At 40.8% G+C, this 16934-nt stretch overlaps 2 protein-coding genes across 3 annotated transcripts in view; one reads left to right on the top strand and one right to left on the bottom strand.

The window, feature by feature from the left end:
* Positions 1-6867, bottom strand: part of STRADB (STE20-related kinase adaptor beta) — a 29531-nt gene extending 22664 nt beyond the window's left edge. For both annotated transcript variants that reach the window (XM_025404811.1, XM_025404810.1), the window contains exons 1-2: positions 6598-6867; positions 3684-3790 (exon numbers count right to left, since the gene is read on the bottom strand). In XM_025404811.1, coding sequence (XP_025260596.1) covers positions 3684-3695 — 12 coding nt within the window. In that variant the 5' untranslated portion in view covers positions 3696-3790; positions 6598-6867. The remainder of the gene's footprint in view (positions 1-3683; positions 3791-6597) is intronic.
* A 57-nt stretch (positions 6868-6924) lies between these two features.
* TRAK2 (trafficking kinesin protein 2) overlaps positions 6925-16934 on the top strand; it is a 76850-nt gene continuing 66840 nt past the window's right edge. The window contains exon 1 of the mRNA XM_025404432.1: positions 6925-7186. The gene's annotated coding sequence lies outside the window, so the exon portion shown is untranslated. The remainder of the gene's footprint in view (positions 7187-16934) is intronic.

Here is a 16934-nt window from a genome sequence, read left to right as displayed (position 1 = left end):
AACCTCCGCCTCCTGGGTTCAAGCAATTCTCCTGCCTCAACTTCCTGAGCAGCTGGAATTATAGGCGCCTGCCACTATGCCTGGCTAATTTTTGTAGTTTTAGTAGAGATGGGGTTTCACCATGTTGGCCAGGCTGGTTTTGGACTCCTGACCTCAAGTGTTCCACCCACCTCAGCCTCCCAAAGTGCTGGGATTACAGACGTGAACCATTTCAAAATTTTTCATTTCAAGTATCTTATGGATATTTATTTTTATATAAACATTAAGGTACAATTTCAAATGAGTCTCTTAAGATATGTCTACCTATGTCTACTTAACACTTTGTAGTCAATTACTTAAAAGTAAGTTTCCTTTTAAGAAACGTCAGAATTTCTCACTAATCAAACTAGTCATTTTCCCAGTTAGCCTATACTGCTGATTATTTTAACTTGAATTCCTACAGTCTGTATACTTTATAAATCTATTACAAAAATTTGGCATATATTCCCACTGTTTGATGTAAAACTCACCCTGAAGAATAGATGCTAACAATATCAAGATAGCTGTACAACTGAGTCCTCTGCAGAGTTTCTAATGGCTTCCTAGCGTGAATAACATTTATAATAAAACAGTTTTTGAAGATTATTACTGCTGTTCATATTGAAAATATCCACCAGCTAGGCAGGACATTTATGTATTGTTTGGTATTTATATATTTTTACATTTAGCTTTAATTTTTCATAACGACCATTAATACCACTGCAAAAGAAGAATTAACAACAGGCCTAACTGCTATTCTTAGAAAAGAGCTGCTTATAAGGTTGACCCTTGGCTAGTATCTGGGAACTGGGATTTTGTGGAGGTTCCCTTCATAAGAATCGCTCACTGTGTCTAAACCGTTCGTGCAAATAATATGGTTTATGCTGAACACCTGGCTTTTTTTCTGGGAGACTGGAATTTTGTTACTTGCTAGCAGAGCATGCCTACGTGACAAGTCCCCAATAAAAACCTTAAGTCCAAGTCTCTAATGAGCTTCCCTAGTAGACAACATTTCACATGTCACACCTCTGGGGGAACTGTGCATATCCTATGGGACTCCACTGAGAAAAGATTCTTGAAAGCTTGCGCCTGGTTTCCTCTCAGCTTCACCCCACACACCTTTTCCCTTTGCTGATTTTGCTTTATACCTTTTTGCTAATAAATCTTAGCTGTGAGTATGACTGTATGATAAGTTCTTTGAGTCCTCCTGGCAAATCACTAAACCTGAGGGTGGTTTGGGAGAACCCTGACATAGCCCTCAAAATACACTCAAGCATTTAAAGAGCTGTTACCTCTAAAAAATGTGCATCACTTTTTTGGGGAAAGAGAATTTAAGACATATTGACCCCATTTTTTTTTCAAAATAAGAGTTGTGATCTATGTTCTCAGTTTATAAAAATACAAAAAACATTTTATAAACTAATATGGCAGGCTTCTATTGCATCATCTTTATATAAAATTTTCACAGCCTAAGAAAGTGATCACTATTAAATACGAAGACAGCTAAAACCAGCCAATATAAGGAAGATATTTTTGCTCTCTCCACCTAAAAAATGTTAGCATGTTCATTAGCTGCCCATATTATAAAAATCACAAAATAGTCATATCTTATCCTTCAAAACATTTTTATATCCACACTGCATCAATCAAATGCTGGTGAACATAATAGCTCATGAAGAATCTACAGGCTAATTTCTTTCAGGCAGTATAATGATTTAAAATCATCCAGAAGAAAGCTCCCACAGAACATTTTTGAATATCATTTCTTTGTCCATTATCATAATAGCCAAGTAAAAAGTAGTTAGACCTTATAAAGAAACTGCATTTCTCCTTTGAAAACAGCATTTCTTAGTTCTCAAATAGAGGGTAAAACTTGAATGGGGAGGAATCCTTAAGTAAAAGTATCAACTTTATCCCAATTGCATAAATTTCTCATTTAGGAAAAAAAGTAAATATTTCGATTCAAAGAATTTAAAATATTTCACCATTGCAGAAAAATTGATTTAAAGTTAAAATCATTAACAATATAAATCACCCATGATCACATTCTATTATTTTTCACAAAACCCATAATTATGGAATAATAAGCTAAGACATCCTTTTTCCAAAATTTGAAAACCCTGGGCAACACACAGCCCTCTGAATCTCAGAATCCTCACCTATCAAATGAGGGGAATAGACTAAATGCCCTTCTATATCTTTTCCAACTTGAAAAATTGATACAAAATTGTAAATCTTAAGGAATCCTTTAGAGTAGGGGTCGGCAAACTATGGTCCATGAGCCAAATCTGACCCACCACCTGTTTTTGTGAATAAAGTTTTACTGGAACACAGATACATTCATTCATTTATATATTGCCTATGGCTGCTTTCATGCTAGTACTTCAGCAGAAAAGTAACTGTAACAAAGACCAAAGGGTCTGTAAATACTATCTGGCCTTTACAGAAAAGCTTGCTGATCTCTCCTTTAGAGAATAAGACATTTCACCTCCGTGTATTTTCCAGATATATAAAGCTTCTCTTTCAAGTGGTAAAGCTTTACTTTAAACATATAAGTAATTGTATTATGTATTTTCCATATTACTAACAATACGGTCTTCTAACTTCATAGTTCTGCCTCTCAGCCTTGGTAACTGATAGAATAGATTGGCAGGTATAAGTCCAGCTCCAATTTTTTGCAATCTTGGACAAACTGAAAATAAGGATAATGCCACATGCCCTGCTAAACTTCCACAATGTGAAACTATGAAAGAAATATATGAAAGTATTTGTAAATTATAAATCATCATACAAATATACTCATCTTTTTTTTTTTTTTTGAGATAGGATCTCCCTCTATCACCCAGGTTGGAATGCACCGGCATGATCACAGTTCACTGCAGCCTTCATCCCTCACTCAAGCAATCCTCCCACCTTAACCCTCTGACTAGCTGAGACTACAGACATGTAACACCACATCTGGCTAATATTTTATACAGACAGTGTCTCACCATGTTGCCTAGGCTGGTCTTGAACTCCCGAGTTCAACTGATCCTCTAGTCTTAGTCCCTGAAAATGCTGGGATTACAGGTGTGAGCCACTACACTTGGTCTACTCATTACTTTTTAAAAAGCCACGTTTTAATGTAAGTATTCCCTATTCAAATATTATTATTATGTATTAAACAGAATGAGAGTCCTCAAGCTACTTAATCTAAAGTAGATACCATGGATCTAAATACAAATAAAAAACCAGTTGGCAGCTATACCTCATATTATACTTGATCCAAATGATTTTATTTTCAGTTAAGTCAAAGGGGTTATTTTTAATACTGTTTGGCTTCTTTTGGTCAGATGGAAATTTGTAAAAGGAATTTTTGAAAGATTTAAAAGATAAGGCATAGCTAACTGGTGTGGGTGGCATATCGAAGTGTAACACCTATGAGAAAAAGTAGATATGGGACAAAGGATTAGAATAATGAGCATATTGAAGTATACGAGAAGTTCTTCATGAAAGAAAAACTCAATGGAATGTAATTCATTTCCCAAGTCCAGAAGTCAATCAGGTTAAAACAATATCTCAGAGCATAAGAATATGCCATCAGAATATCCCTTTTATTATGGCTTGGCATTAACATCCAACTACTCTAACAGAACAAAATTAGATCTATATTTACAAAAACTTACCAAAAGAGACATTGAATCGCTTTAGTTCATACAGAAAGTGACAAAAATCCATCTATTCCAAAGAAGGCTTTTGTTTTATCTTCCTTTCAAGATGCAGATATATCCTACTATAAAAAACAAAAGCAAAATAATTTAGATTCACATAAAAGTTCCCAAAACAACTAGTTGCCTTAAACCCATCCAATATTTAGGCAGCTATTCCTCGATATCCAATATTTAGGCAGCTACTCCTTGACACGAGGAGACGTTCCTGAAAAGTATCTTTAAAGAGCATTTATTTTTTACTGAACATTATTTGGGATCTGACATGAAAACAAAGAAGCAGAGTGAAAACGAAAAGAGGTTCTAAATATTTCCAAAGCCTCAATATATTTGCATTTCTCCTTCCCTATCTTTTCTATACTGTTTTTTGTTTGTTTTTTAAATAATGCTGAGCAAATTTGAAAGCAATATAGAAAACCAATTTTTTGGCCCACTTTATGATATAAACGGTGTCACTTACAATAAACCCCAAGAATTTTCAATGGTTCCACATATTATAACTAAACTCTGAGACTTTCCAAAGCTCTTTCTTATTGGATTAATTACCTCCTAAATCATTTGGGGTCCCTGACCAGCAAATATGGGAGAGAATCAGAGTAACAGACTAGGAAATTAATTCAAGGAGGTACAAAAGCACCATCCACGGTTTCCAGACCTTTACTAATAGAAAGGGTGGCAATCTTGTAAGTTTGTGGGTTCAGAGTATTCCTTTACATCTAACCAACATCATCTCTTTCATCTAAATTGTGCTTCATTATTTCATTTTAATTAAGTCCCCAAATTTGATGAACTTATCTACAAACATGTGAGCAGAATGAGAAAGGGAAGATTTTGTAAACCATAAAAACTAAAAACAATGTCCAATTTTACTGCTAAAGAAAGAGGTGAATTTATTCAGGATGTTAACTGTGAACCAAAGGTAGAGATTGGGAGGAAGATGGACCTGAAAGGTTGTGATCATTTAGCCTGAAAGGTTGTGATCAATTTAAGGCACTGGAGTTAGATGTGCTACAAAAGGAGAAAAGCAATGCCTGCCCTGCCAACCTTCCAGGGTGAATGAGATCAAATGAGTTACATCTCAAAGTGCCCCCTAATTAGCAAACACTGTATCCGCTTGAACTATGCTTTGAAAGGTACACTCAAATGTACTGAAGGCAGTACAAAACAATAAGGCTTATTTGGAAATCAGGTTGTAAAATGTTTCAATAACCATGAAAATATTCATACCTTTTGACCCAGTAAAATTCCCTCGAGTCATCTATTCTAAGGAGATACCCAAGTAAATGAAGAAACTACACACCCACAGTCAATACACTGTTAATCTGTAACAGCCAAGTAATCATTACACAAGTGTTTAATGAATGGCTACCATGGGTCAGGCACTGTGGACACCCACTGGTAATAAGGGCGGACAAGGCCCTGGCCACTTGTAGCTGACCTTCTCACAAGCAAAAGGGTTATGGATGTCATGCTTAACCAAATTTTCTGGTTATCATGATTTTGTATCTTGCTTTTTTCACTCAATGTCAGCAAGTTGTTACTGATTTTGTCTTAATAATGTGAAACTCCATTACGTTGTCTTTTTCTTTTTTTCAGAAAAGCTCAGAAGAAACAGACACAATCTGTTAAGAATTGTTAGTAATAAAAGGGTTGTCCCTATAGAGTGGTTTAATCTCGGAGATTTTTGCCTTAGATACACCAGACTACTAAGAGATAATTTTACAAGACATTTTGAGGTCAAGGCAGCAGCTGCACCCAGCAAAGGGGTGGGGGTGGGGGATTTGCTGTTATTATAATTTTCTCTGGCATGCTCTTTCACGAGACATGAATATATACCCTTTCTTAAAAAAAGTCATATTTAAGAGACCTCTATTTCGGAGTGTATTCACAAGTACATCAGTGCAGTCCCTGGCACTTGTATCTAAAACGCTAATTACAATAAAGCTTTATAAGTAATTTCAGTTTGTTCCATAATAGAATCGTTCATGTGAAGACTTTAATCTGAAAGATTAACACTTCTGTAGAAATCAAAGGTCGCATCTTCTTACAGAACACAGGCTTTGAGTTAATTTAGGCATTCAACAGAGGCCACTGTTACAGGGAATGCAAAAATGACCCGATGTAACTGTCTTTGTTGAGCTTTAAAACTACTGTAATTTTCAAAGTGATCTTGGGAACCTGTAAAATCTTAACAAAGATCATAGCGACGCACAGCTCGGGAGAATTTTCCAAGCTTAGTGACTCATGCTTTCAACAAATCTTTACTGAGCGCCTACTGTGTGCCAGGCACCGTGCTAGGAAGGCGCCGTGTTACACATCCTCATTAAGTTTTGGGGAAAAGGTACTTGACAACAGACCCAGCAGGGAAAAACACAGGGTTGAATTGAAAAACCGAAGACAAAACGACACTCGAGTATTTGATTTTGTAAAAGGTTCCTTCCTAGTCCTGCTTTGGGGGACTTTGCAGCGAACTTGCAGAAGGCGGCAGATAGAACTGGGGTCTGAGGGTGTCTTTGGTGTGGCAACTCGCCAAGCCCAAGAGAGCGGCCAAAGGTGAGGGCTGCGGGGAGAGGGCGCCCGGGCGGCCTGGGCCCCGCGCACCTGGCACGGCCAACCCGTCAGGGACCATCGGGCGGACTGAGAACCTGCGGCCCGGGAACCCGCTGAGCTCGACCTGCACTGGCGCAGTAGCCGCTCGCCACGCCGGGCCGCATTCTTGCCACGGCTCCGCCAGCCGCCGGTGCTCGGCCTGGAGGTGGGCTAGCGCGTTCTGGCCTCGGGCTTCCCGGGCGTGCGCGGACCAAGGCTCACTCCCTCACGTCCCCCACCGGCCCCGACACCTTCCCTTCCCGGGCCTGCCTCCCGTCGTTACCCTAGCGGCGACCACGGCCAGCGACTCTCTTCAGGCTGCCAGCTGTGCGGACAGGGGTGGGCGCCAGAGCCCTGCTCGCGGAGGGGCTAGGCGAGCGTTCTAGGCCCGCTCCCGGCGCGGGGCGCGGGAGGGCGGCGAGGCCGCGACCGGGGCCGTGGGCTTGGAACTCTGCCCCAGACCCAGGCTACCCGCTGGGAACGCATTCGCCCCACCCGCCCCGGGGTCGCGGCCCCGCCTCCCTCCCTGGGGCTGGGCAGCGAGAAGGCGGGGCCTTCGAGCTTGGGGCGGGGCGGGCAGGAAACTACAATTCCCAGCAGGTCTTGCGCTGGGGCCGTGGAGGCCGCTGGGAGAGTGGGTCTCCTTTGGCTTCCCCAATTGTGTAGGGGCTGCCAACGACCTGGTGTCGCCGCAGAACCTAGGTCGCCGAGTGATGATGTTGTGAAGTCGCCCGCCTGTCCCTGCCACGCCCGGGCGGTTGCTGGCAGTGGGAGCAGCGGCGGCAACTTCGGCGGCTGCTCTCAGGCTGCCGCTGCATTAGGGGCTTCCTGAGGAAGCGCGGGCGGAAGACAGAGGATGCCGAGCCACTCCAGTGAGTAAGCTATCCGTGCACAATCCGAACTTGCCCTTGACAAGTTCCCCGGAAGGCGGAGGGACCTCCTTGTCTTGAGCTCCTCCGGTCCCCGGAGGTCACGCGCCCACGCCGGAGCCGGAGGCTGGGTGCTGGAGGGCTGGGTCCGGGTCCCGCGGTGAGGAGTGGGTTGTTTCCTAAGTGTGGGTGCAAAGTGATGGGCGCTGGGCGCTGGCGTCGGGATTCAGCCCAGCTGCACATCTGAGGCTTGGCAGCTTCTCATAGCGCCTTATCCTCTGCCAGACAGCGTCCATCTGGAGCCCCGTCTTTTAGGATGAGTGGCTTTAGGGTCGGGCATTAAACCTTAAGCCTCAGTCGCCATTTGTGATGTAAGTGGGAGGAGAGGGTATTGGAAAGAGCTCTTTCTGGGTCAGAGTTGGACTTTTCTTGCAATTGATTTTGAGCCAGATGCCACATATCTTGAAAAACAAAAACGACTGACTTTAGTTTGAAGCCTAAGTAATAGATCTTGGCACATGTCCATTTTAGTACCAGCCCAAAAATAGTCTTTCAACTTAAAAAAAAAACTGCGTCATAATAATAGGGATAAGTTCAGTTACTTGCTCATTCACCTTTTGCTTAGACCTGCTGTTTCTACGTCAGAAAAAAAAAAAAAAAGAAAAAAGTAACTTCACAGGAAATTCATCAAGTTGATGGAACGGACCATAGGAACAAAAGGAACACTTTCAGTTGTTGGTCTCCGTAAATTTTCCTGACCTTTAGATCTTTGCTGTTGACTTGGAAGTCTGAGGTACAGTAGTCTCCAAATAGCACGTTAATGGTGGTGACATGACACTTAAAAACAAATTGTGAAGGACATTTGGTGGTGAGAAAGGTCAGGGATGAAGACACTTTATCATCCCAGCGGTTATTCCAGCTTTTCTTTTTATTTATTTATTTATTTTTTCTTAAGACAGAGTCTCGCTGTGTCTCCAGGCTTGAGTGCAGTGGGGTGGATCTCGGCTCACTGCAACCTCCGCCTCCTGGATTCAAGCGATTCTCCTGCCTCAGCCTCCAGAGTAGCTGGGACTATAGGCGCATACCACCACGCTCAGTTAATTTTTGTATTTTCAGTAGAGAGGGGGTTTTACCATGTTGGCCAGGATGGTATCGATCTCTTGACCTCATGATCCACCTGCCTCGGCCTCCCAAAGTGCTGGTATTACAGGCGTGAACCACCGTGCCCAGCCCCAGCTTTCTATTTTTAAAATTAAGTGATGTCCAACAAGTCTCAGACATTTAACAAGCACATACCATGTGAAAGACAGTGTTTTTGTTATCTTGCAGACTTATTCATATGATGGAAGAGATTTGTTAGAAATAACCGACATTTGGCTGGATGCGGTGGATCATGCCTGTAATCCCAGCACTTTGGGAGGCCGAGGTGGGCGGATCTCCTGAGGTTGGGAGTTCAATAACAGCCTGACCAACATGGAGAAACCCCATCTCTACTGCCAAAAAAAAAAAAAAAATACACCAGTCTGGCTAATATGGTGACACCCCTTCCCTACTAAAAGTACAGAAATTAGCCAGGCGTGGTGGCACGTGCCTGTAGTCCCAGCTACTCGGGAGGCTGAGGCAGAATAATTCCTTGAACCCGTGGGCGGAGGTTGCAGTGAGCCAAGATTGCACCACTGCACTCCAGCCTAGGCGTCAGAGCGAGACTCCATCTCAAAAAAAAAAAAAAAAAAAACATTAACCAGGCATGGTGGCACCTGCCAGCAATCCCAGCTACTCAGGAAGCTGAGGCAGGAGAATCGCTTGAACCCAGGAGACAGAGGTTGCGGTAAGCCAAGATCGAGCCATTGCACTCCAGCCTGGGCAACAAGAACGAAATTCCGTCTCAAAAAAAGAAAAGACAGAACCAACATTTTAGTATTTGCAATCTGCCAGGCACCCCAGGTGGGAGCTCTTCATACTTTAGCTCAATCACTTCAACAAACCTATCGCACTAATCTGAGGCTCAAAGACTTGCTTATGTAACAAGGGGAGATTTAAATCTAGATCTGCCTTGCTTCAAAGTCACAGATCAGGTAACTAATACGTACTTCAGAAATTACAGACTTTAAAGGTTGAGTGGTTAAAGAGGATTGTCCAGTGTTATTGTCTAAGACTGGTTCCAACACACACCTTGGACATCTGGAATAAGTCCTGAACCCCTGCTTTAGTACTTTTGAGCAAACTGATTCTCTCTGCCTACAATTCCCGTTTCTTACTGAACTGCTCAGTAAGACCCTAAAAGCCCATTCCAAATCCATCTCACTTATGTAAGAAATTATAAGACTGGACTTTTATCAAAAGGTTCTTTCCAGTTAACAGGTTTTGTGAGTCTGCAAATAAAAATATGACCCTGCTGGGCATGGTGACTCACACCTGTAATCCCAGCACTTTGAGGGCCCGAGGCAGGAGGATGGCTTGAGACCAACCTGTTCAACATAGCAAAACCCCATCTCTACCAAAAATAAAAATAAAAAATAGCTGGGTATGGTTGTTTGTGCCTGTAGTCCCAGCTACCTGGGAGGCTGAGATCAAAGGATCCCTTGAGCAATTATGGCACCACTGTACTCCAGCTTGAGTGACAGTGAGATGCCATCTCTAAAAAAAATTAAAATATGAGCGGAGAAGTGTTATTCTCCACTGAAAGTTTCTTTGTTTTAGTGCCCCAAATATGCTAAATACCAATATAAAGAATGAGACAGATAATGTCTTATTTCATGTTTATTTTGAGCTCTGATTATATCACCTGTACCAGTTTTGAACCTCTTTAGTTATCATCCTGTTTAGTTAGTAAGAAATAGGCAAAAAGGTAATAGTCACATTTAAATGACTTAGTAATTAAAGGAACTAAATTATTCATAGTTTAGTCGTTATCTGTTAAGATCTGCAGTGTTCTTATAATAGGAAACATATAATACTATGTGCTAGATAATCTTTTACCTATATTAAGTTATCCTCACAATAGCACTGACGTATTTTTATACATAAGCAACTAAAGCAAAGAGAGGATAGTAAATATACCAAAGGTCATGCAGCTACTAAATGGTAGTATTGAGTGTCATAGCAGACAAGATCAAAATCTGTAGTCTAACAGTTATTGAGCACCTACACAGCTGGGTGCTTTCATTATAAGTAGGTCATTTGTCTTTATAACTACTTTATTTACAATGGAAGTTCAGCATTTAATGACTTGCCCAGAGTCACAGATAAGTAAACTGTGGAACCAGGATTTGAACCCACGTTTGTCGTACTTCAAGGTTCATGTTCTTTCTTTCATTTCCCTTCAATGATCAAATCTTTGTTAAACACCTTCTGTGTGCCACACACTGTGCCAATGCTAGGAATTTAGTCTTTGCCCTTAAGGAATGTAGTTTGAAGAAGGAAAGAGACAATTAACATGGTGTGTTGAGCAATAGAATCACAGCTTGCAGAGGTACTTTGAGAGTGCAGAGAAGGAACACTGAAGTTAGCCTGGAGTAGGAAGGCTTGGACCAGTCTTGGGGAAAAAAATGGGAATTAGCCTGGGCACGGAAAAGGGGAAGGGGATATTATGGGCTGAATTGTGTCCTCCCAAAATTATGTTGAAGCCCTAACACCCATAACCTCAGAATGTGACTGTATTTGGAGACAGGGCTTTGGGGTGATTAAGTTCAGATGAAGCCATTAGGATGGGTTCTAATCCAGTCTGACAGTTTTCCTTATAAGAAGGAAATCTGAACACAAAAAGAGACTCCAGAGTTGCACACACAAAGGAAAGACCATGTGAGGGTTCATTAGGAAGACCAAGAAAAGAGGCCTCAGGAGAAACCAACCTGCCAATACCTTGATTTTGGACTTCCAGCCTCTAGAATTGTGAAAAAATAAATTTCTGTTGTTGGAGCCACCCAGGCTGTGGTATTTTTTTATAGAACCCCTAGCAAACTGACAAATAGGTGTTCTAGGCAAAAGGATTGACATACAAAAAGCCTTTAAGCTGTGGTTAGGTGATGGAGGTAGACATGCACGAAGCCTTTAAGCTGTGGTTAGGTGATTGAGGTTTTTTGGTGAGGAGATAAATGTTGAGAGAAATGAAACTGGAGATGAGGCTGGGGCTGGATTAGGAAGATTTTACGTGAGATGCCAAGGGACTTAAACTTTATCCTAAGGAAGATGGGATGGAGGTGGTTTGTAGCAGTGGAAAAGCATTAGATTTGCATTTTAGAAAGACTTAGACTTGTAAAGGATAAATGAAAGGTAATAAGACTAGAGACAAGGTAACCAAGGTAGCTAGTGCCACAGGACGCAGAACTAACAGTTTTCCCAGAATATTGAAATGTCTAACTGAAACAGAGCCACTGTTAATATAAGATTATAAAGGGTACAGCTAACCCTTAGAGTATACATAAGAAGATATAGAAAGAATTTGTATATAGCTGTTTGTACCCAGAGGCTGTCTTTATTTTGACATTTTGCTTTTCCTTATATAGATCATAAAGCTTTCTACAACTATCAGAATATTCAGTATTTTTCCACCATAAAATGTGATCTTATGTGTTTAATAGACACTTTTATGGTGCTGACACAGATGTAAGCCAAATTCTCTGACAACCTTTTGAAATACCTACTATTCATTTTATACGTAAACATACTGAAGCACAGAGAGGTTAAGTAGCTTGTCCAAGATCACGTTGCTAACAGGCAGCAGAGTTAAGATTCAAACTCAGTCTGTCTTCAGAGTCTTTACACTGTGCTGTTGCTGTATGATATTTATCTAGATCTTTATTTGTGAAAAGAGGGCAGAGTAATACAAAAATAAGTATGTTTGCTGTAAGAGGTATATAGTTTATCAGAGGAGATAAGGAACAGCTCTAAGGTTTTAAAAAGTGTTTTAGAGAAGAGCAGAAAGTGTTGGGAGGCAATACCTCCTTCAAGTTGGTGTTTCTGCGAAGGCCTGTTGGGAAAAGTGGCATTGAGCTGGCATGGGAAGCATGGCTAGAATTTGCATATGTATAATGGGGAGAGGACATTAAAATTAGAAGAAATAGCATGGACAGAGTTACAGGACTGAGAATTTCCTGGTGTGTCTACGAAGCTAGTAAATGCAGTCCTTTCTTTTGGCTGGAATATGTTGTGTGGTTGGGGAAGCTGGAGAGCTAGTTTGCAGGGAGGGGCATATGTCTGGGGAAGAGAATTCTCAGGGAGTGAGGGGCAAGAGAAGTTGTAAGGTTTCAAGCCTGAATAATTGAGGCATATGCCAGATGTAGTTATCTTTTAGGAAAGGAAAAAGTTCATCTAGCCTCAACAGGTCCTATTTTCACTATCTCACAAACCCGTAAATCCTTCTTATAATTTCCTTTCACCTAGTTTATACCTTTATTAATATAATCAATGTGTAAATGTGATAAAATTTTCTAATTATTTTTGTCTCTAATCTCTTCATTCCCAAAATTTATCCTGCATCCTGCATTTACATTTATTTCTCCAAATGTCACTTCTATTTAGAAATGTGTTCCCTGCAGAATCAAGTTGAGACTTCTTAATCTCAACTAGTCAAATTTAAATCTCCAAATACCTTCTGCATAATTCTTCCCACTCAAATTGGTCGTATACTGCTGCCAACCTGGCTGTGTCTGCTACTTGCTGTTGGATATTATAATTATTATTTTCTTCTACCAGATACTCTCCTCAACTATCCAAATCTTTTCCTCCTTAAGGAGTCCACTTAAATCTTACATCCTGTGTGAAGCCAGACCACTTCAGCTAGAAAAGAGCTCTCTCCTAACAATTCTGTTGTAACACTCATCAAATATTTATTATCTGGTAGCATCTTATTGTCTTAGATTTCTTAGCTCATTGGATATTAGATCTAATCCAGACCATTAGAGCTCTCCCTTTTGGAGCTTAGACTTCTTACATCTTTAACCTCCCTTTGGGCAGAGGCTGCTGTGTACTACTGTTTATCTTTTTTTAGTACTTTTGGTTTAATTCAAGTGGCATTTGTTGAAAACTGTTCAATGAACAGCTGTTTGACCAGTTGTTAATTGAGGTCACTGTATTGAAATTTTCTTTTTCAACTGGCTGCTTAATATTTACATATGTTATAAGTAATGTTCTAGCTTTATTCTTAGCTTTACTACTGACTGACATAACCTCTTGAAGATACCCTGTTTACCCTGTATTGTGGTTTATTCATGCTAGAAAATGAGCGTACAAAGTCTGCTGGTGGTATAGCAGTGGAACTAATTCATTTTGTAAAGATCCTTGAGGTCTTTGGAGCCTGTCTATATTTATCTGTCAGTATTTGCCAAACTTTGAGTTCTTTCTTTTTAGAAAGCTTTTTGACAAGGCACAAAAAAGGAAGGAATGATTAAATAGAGTCTAATTTAAGAGTGTTATACTGTATTGTGTAACAATGGAGTTGATGAATTATGCATGTTAATGGTGAAAGAATTCCCCCACCAGTTTAGCTAATAGTTCATTTCAACACTAATTATTTATGGAGTTGCTTGAGCTTCTGACATTTTATATTCCTCTTCTGATCAGCAAGGAGGAGGGAGAAGATGGCAGCCTCTCTTTCCTTTCAAGAAAAAGTAGCCTTCTCTGCCTACCTTTGTTCTCTAACTCAGCATCCAATTTGTTTCTTTCACACATACAATTTTGTATATTATTACAAATATATTACAATTTTTGTAATATATGTGTGAAAGAAACAAACTAGATGCTGAGTTAGAGAACAAAGGTGGGCAAAGGAGGCTACTTTAGATCAAGTACACTGGTAAGCTTTAAGCTGAGACTTAAATGTGAGAAGTAGTTGGCATATAGAGAACAAGAGAGAAAGAGTATTCCAGGTACAGTGAACAACAGTTGCAAAGGCCCAGAGTTAACAGTGTGTGATGAGGAATTAAAAGAAGTAACAAAAGGTCTGTGTCTCTGTGGCTGAGTATGAGCAAGGAGGAGACTGGTACAAGATGAAGGAGGAGAAGTAGGCAGGGACCAGACTAGGCCAGACCTCACAGACTGTGATGAGAGGTGTGGTTTTATTGTTGGTACTATGAGAACCTTTGGATTTTTAAAGTATTATTTTATTTTTATTTTTATTTGTTTATGTATTTATTTATTTAATTAATTTCATTTTATTTATTTATTTATTTATTGAGACGCAGTCTCGCTCTGTCACCCAGGCTGGAGTGCAGTGGTGCGATCTCGGCTCACTACAACCTCTGCTTCCCGGATTCAAGCGATTCTCCTGCCTCAGGCTCCCAAGTAACTGGGAATACATGCCCGTGCTACCATGCCCGCTACTTTTTGTATGTTTTTGTAGAGATGGGGTTTTACCATGTTGTCCAGGCAGAACTCCTGAACTCAAGTGATCTGCCTGCCTTGGCCTCCCAAACTACTGGGATTACAGCCGTGAGCGACTGTGCCCGCCCTGGATTTTTTTAAGAAGGAGTTTAGCTTTAAAAACACTATTCTTGCTGCTTATAGAGAATGGAGAAGAACCCTGTTTAAGGCCATGATTAAGCATGGAGCCGAGCCCTGTTAGGAGGTTTGTTGGTTCCTAGCCTAAGAGATGATGGTGGTTTGAACTAGGATGGTGGAAGAGAGGATGGAGAAAAGTGAGTAGATTTGAGGTATATATCGGTGGTAGTGTGTACAGGATTCGTTAATGGATTGAATGTGGCAGGATGAGGGATAGACAAATCTAGTATTCAGTGGATCATAGTCAGCCTGTGGGAAATTTGAGTGGAGTCAAGAAGTCTGTCTGAAGAGCCAGATTGGGAGTCACTAACACTAAAAAATAATTTAATCTGTGGTAGTAGTTAGTTGGCAAAAAGGTAATGAAAGAGCAACTACAACAAGAACAATACAAAATGTGGTCACAGTTGGAACTCTGGAAAACACTAAAATTTAAGGATCAAGGGCAGGGAATGGGATGATCCAGTGAGGAGTTTGAGAATGAGCATTGTAAGATCTCTCTCTCCAGGAGAGCCAAGGAAGGGGAAGTTGAAATAGGGAGCAGTCAACAGTATAAACCAGAGGTGATATAAGGTAACAATTAAGATGTCATAACTGGATTGATTAGCAGGGACTGTTGATGACCCAAGGTGGGTGGTTTCGGAAGAAATCAGGTTGTAGTGGGGTTGAGGGATGAATGAGAGGTGGGAAAGACAAAATGAGAGTATTTGAAGAAGCTTGGATAAGGACAGAGGGGGTAGAGGGGAACTCGAAGACTTGGGAAAGGTAGGGGTTTCTTTAATGGTAGATTTTAATAAAATAAAAGAACTTGAGCTTGTTTAATAAGCCAAAGAAGAAGGTGAAACTGATGGAGGATAGGGTTAATTAACGGAGCAAGGTTTAGAGAAGGCAGGAAGAGGACTGTTGAGTTGTATTTAATTACTTTTTAACTGGGTATACATATACACGGTAGAAAAATTGAAAGGTATATGATAAAAAGTAAGTTTCTCTCTCTTTTCTGTCTTCCAGCCACCCAGTTCCTTCTCTAAGAGGATTACTAATTTACACTCTGATCAACAAGTGTTCAAGTGCATAACAGATTATGTTTGTCCATAATTCTCAGGTTAGAGCAAAAGCTAGCTATAGATTACATGGATTTATCGTTGGGAGGAATGAGAATAAGAGAAATGAAGAACAGATAGAGGGTCAGAGATAAGTGAGAAAAGATGTGGTATGGAATTGTCTCAGGAAAGAAAGGATGTTTAAGAGGATAATGGGGGGCATGCCTATGGAGTGAGGCCCACAGTTGACGACTGAATTTGCGCATCCCTATTCCACATGGTGTTGTGACCTTTTCAGAAGAACGTAACTGCCTCTTTATATTTAAAGTGCAAGTCAATTTAGAAAATTGATTGCTAAACATTCATCATTTTTGTAAAGTATATCATGTTTGGGGTCCAAGCATCAAATCTCTGCTCTCTGCTCTTATTGCTTTCCACCATAGGCATCCTTCTTTGGGGTTATTCAGGCCAGTGGTATAAGTTGAAGCAAAAGAAAGCTTGTTGGTTAAGAAAGAGCACACCATCGGCCGGGTATGGTGGCTCACGCCTGTAATCCCAGCACTTTGGGAGGCCCAGGTGGGTGGATCACGAGGTCAGGAGTTTGAGACCAGCCTGGCCAACACGTGGTGAAACCCCATCTCTACTAAAAATACAAAAATTAGCTGTGCGTGGTGGCGCACGCCTGTAATGCCAGCTACTCTGAAGGCTGAGGCAGGAGAATTGCTTAAACCCGGGAGATGGAGGTTGCAGTGAGCCGAGATTGCGCCTCCGTACTCCTGCCTGGTCGACAGAGCAAGACTCTGTCTCGGGGGAGAAAAGTAAAAAAAAGAAAGAGCACACTGTCTGGAGGAAGAAAGGAGGAGGAGGAGACTAGAAACCAACTAAAATGCCTCTGAGATGCTACTACTGTTTCCAAAGCCTGTAATTTAACAACTAAAAAAACATTTCAACCATTCTTAACTTTCTCAGCCAATACTAGGCCAAACCACTGAATTTGCCTTTGTTTTATTTTTAGTTACAAAATTGAAAGAGTACACATGAAGCTTTTATTAGCAATTGTGAGTTTTTAAAAGAAGATATCTGATCACTTCTCATTTGATGTGGGGCTTATTTTAAATGCATTCATGATCAGCTGCAAATGCTCTTAGTGGAAATGGTGATAAAACTAAGCAATGAGCCAAATGAATGTTCAGTTTTGGCTTTCCTATGAGACTGAC

This window comes from Theropithecus gelada, chromosome 12 (genome assembly GCF_003255815.1).
Source record: "Theropithecus gelada isolate Dixy chromosome 12, Tgel_1.0, whole genome shotgun sequence".
Taxonomy (NCBI): Eukaryota; Metazoa; Chordata; class Mammalia; order Primates; family Cercopithecidae; genus Theropithecus; species Theropithecus gelada.
The sequence above is the reverse complement of the archived record's forward strand: the minus strand, read 5'-3'. Positions and strand labels throughout refer to the sequence as shown.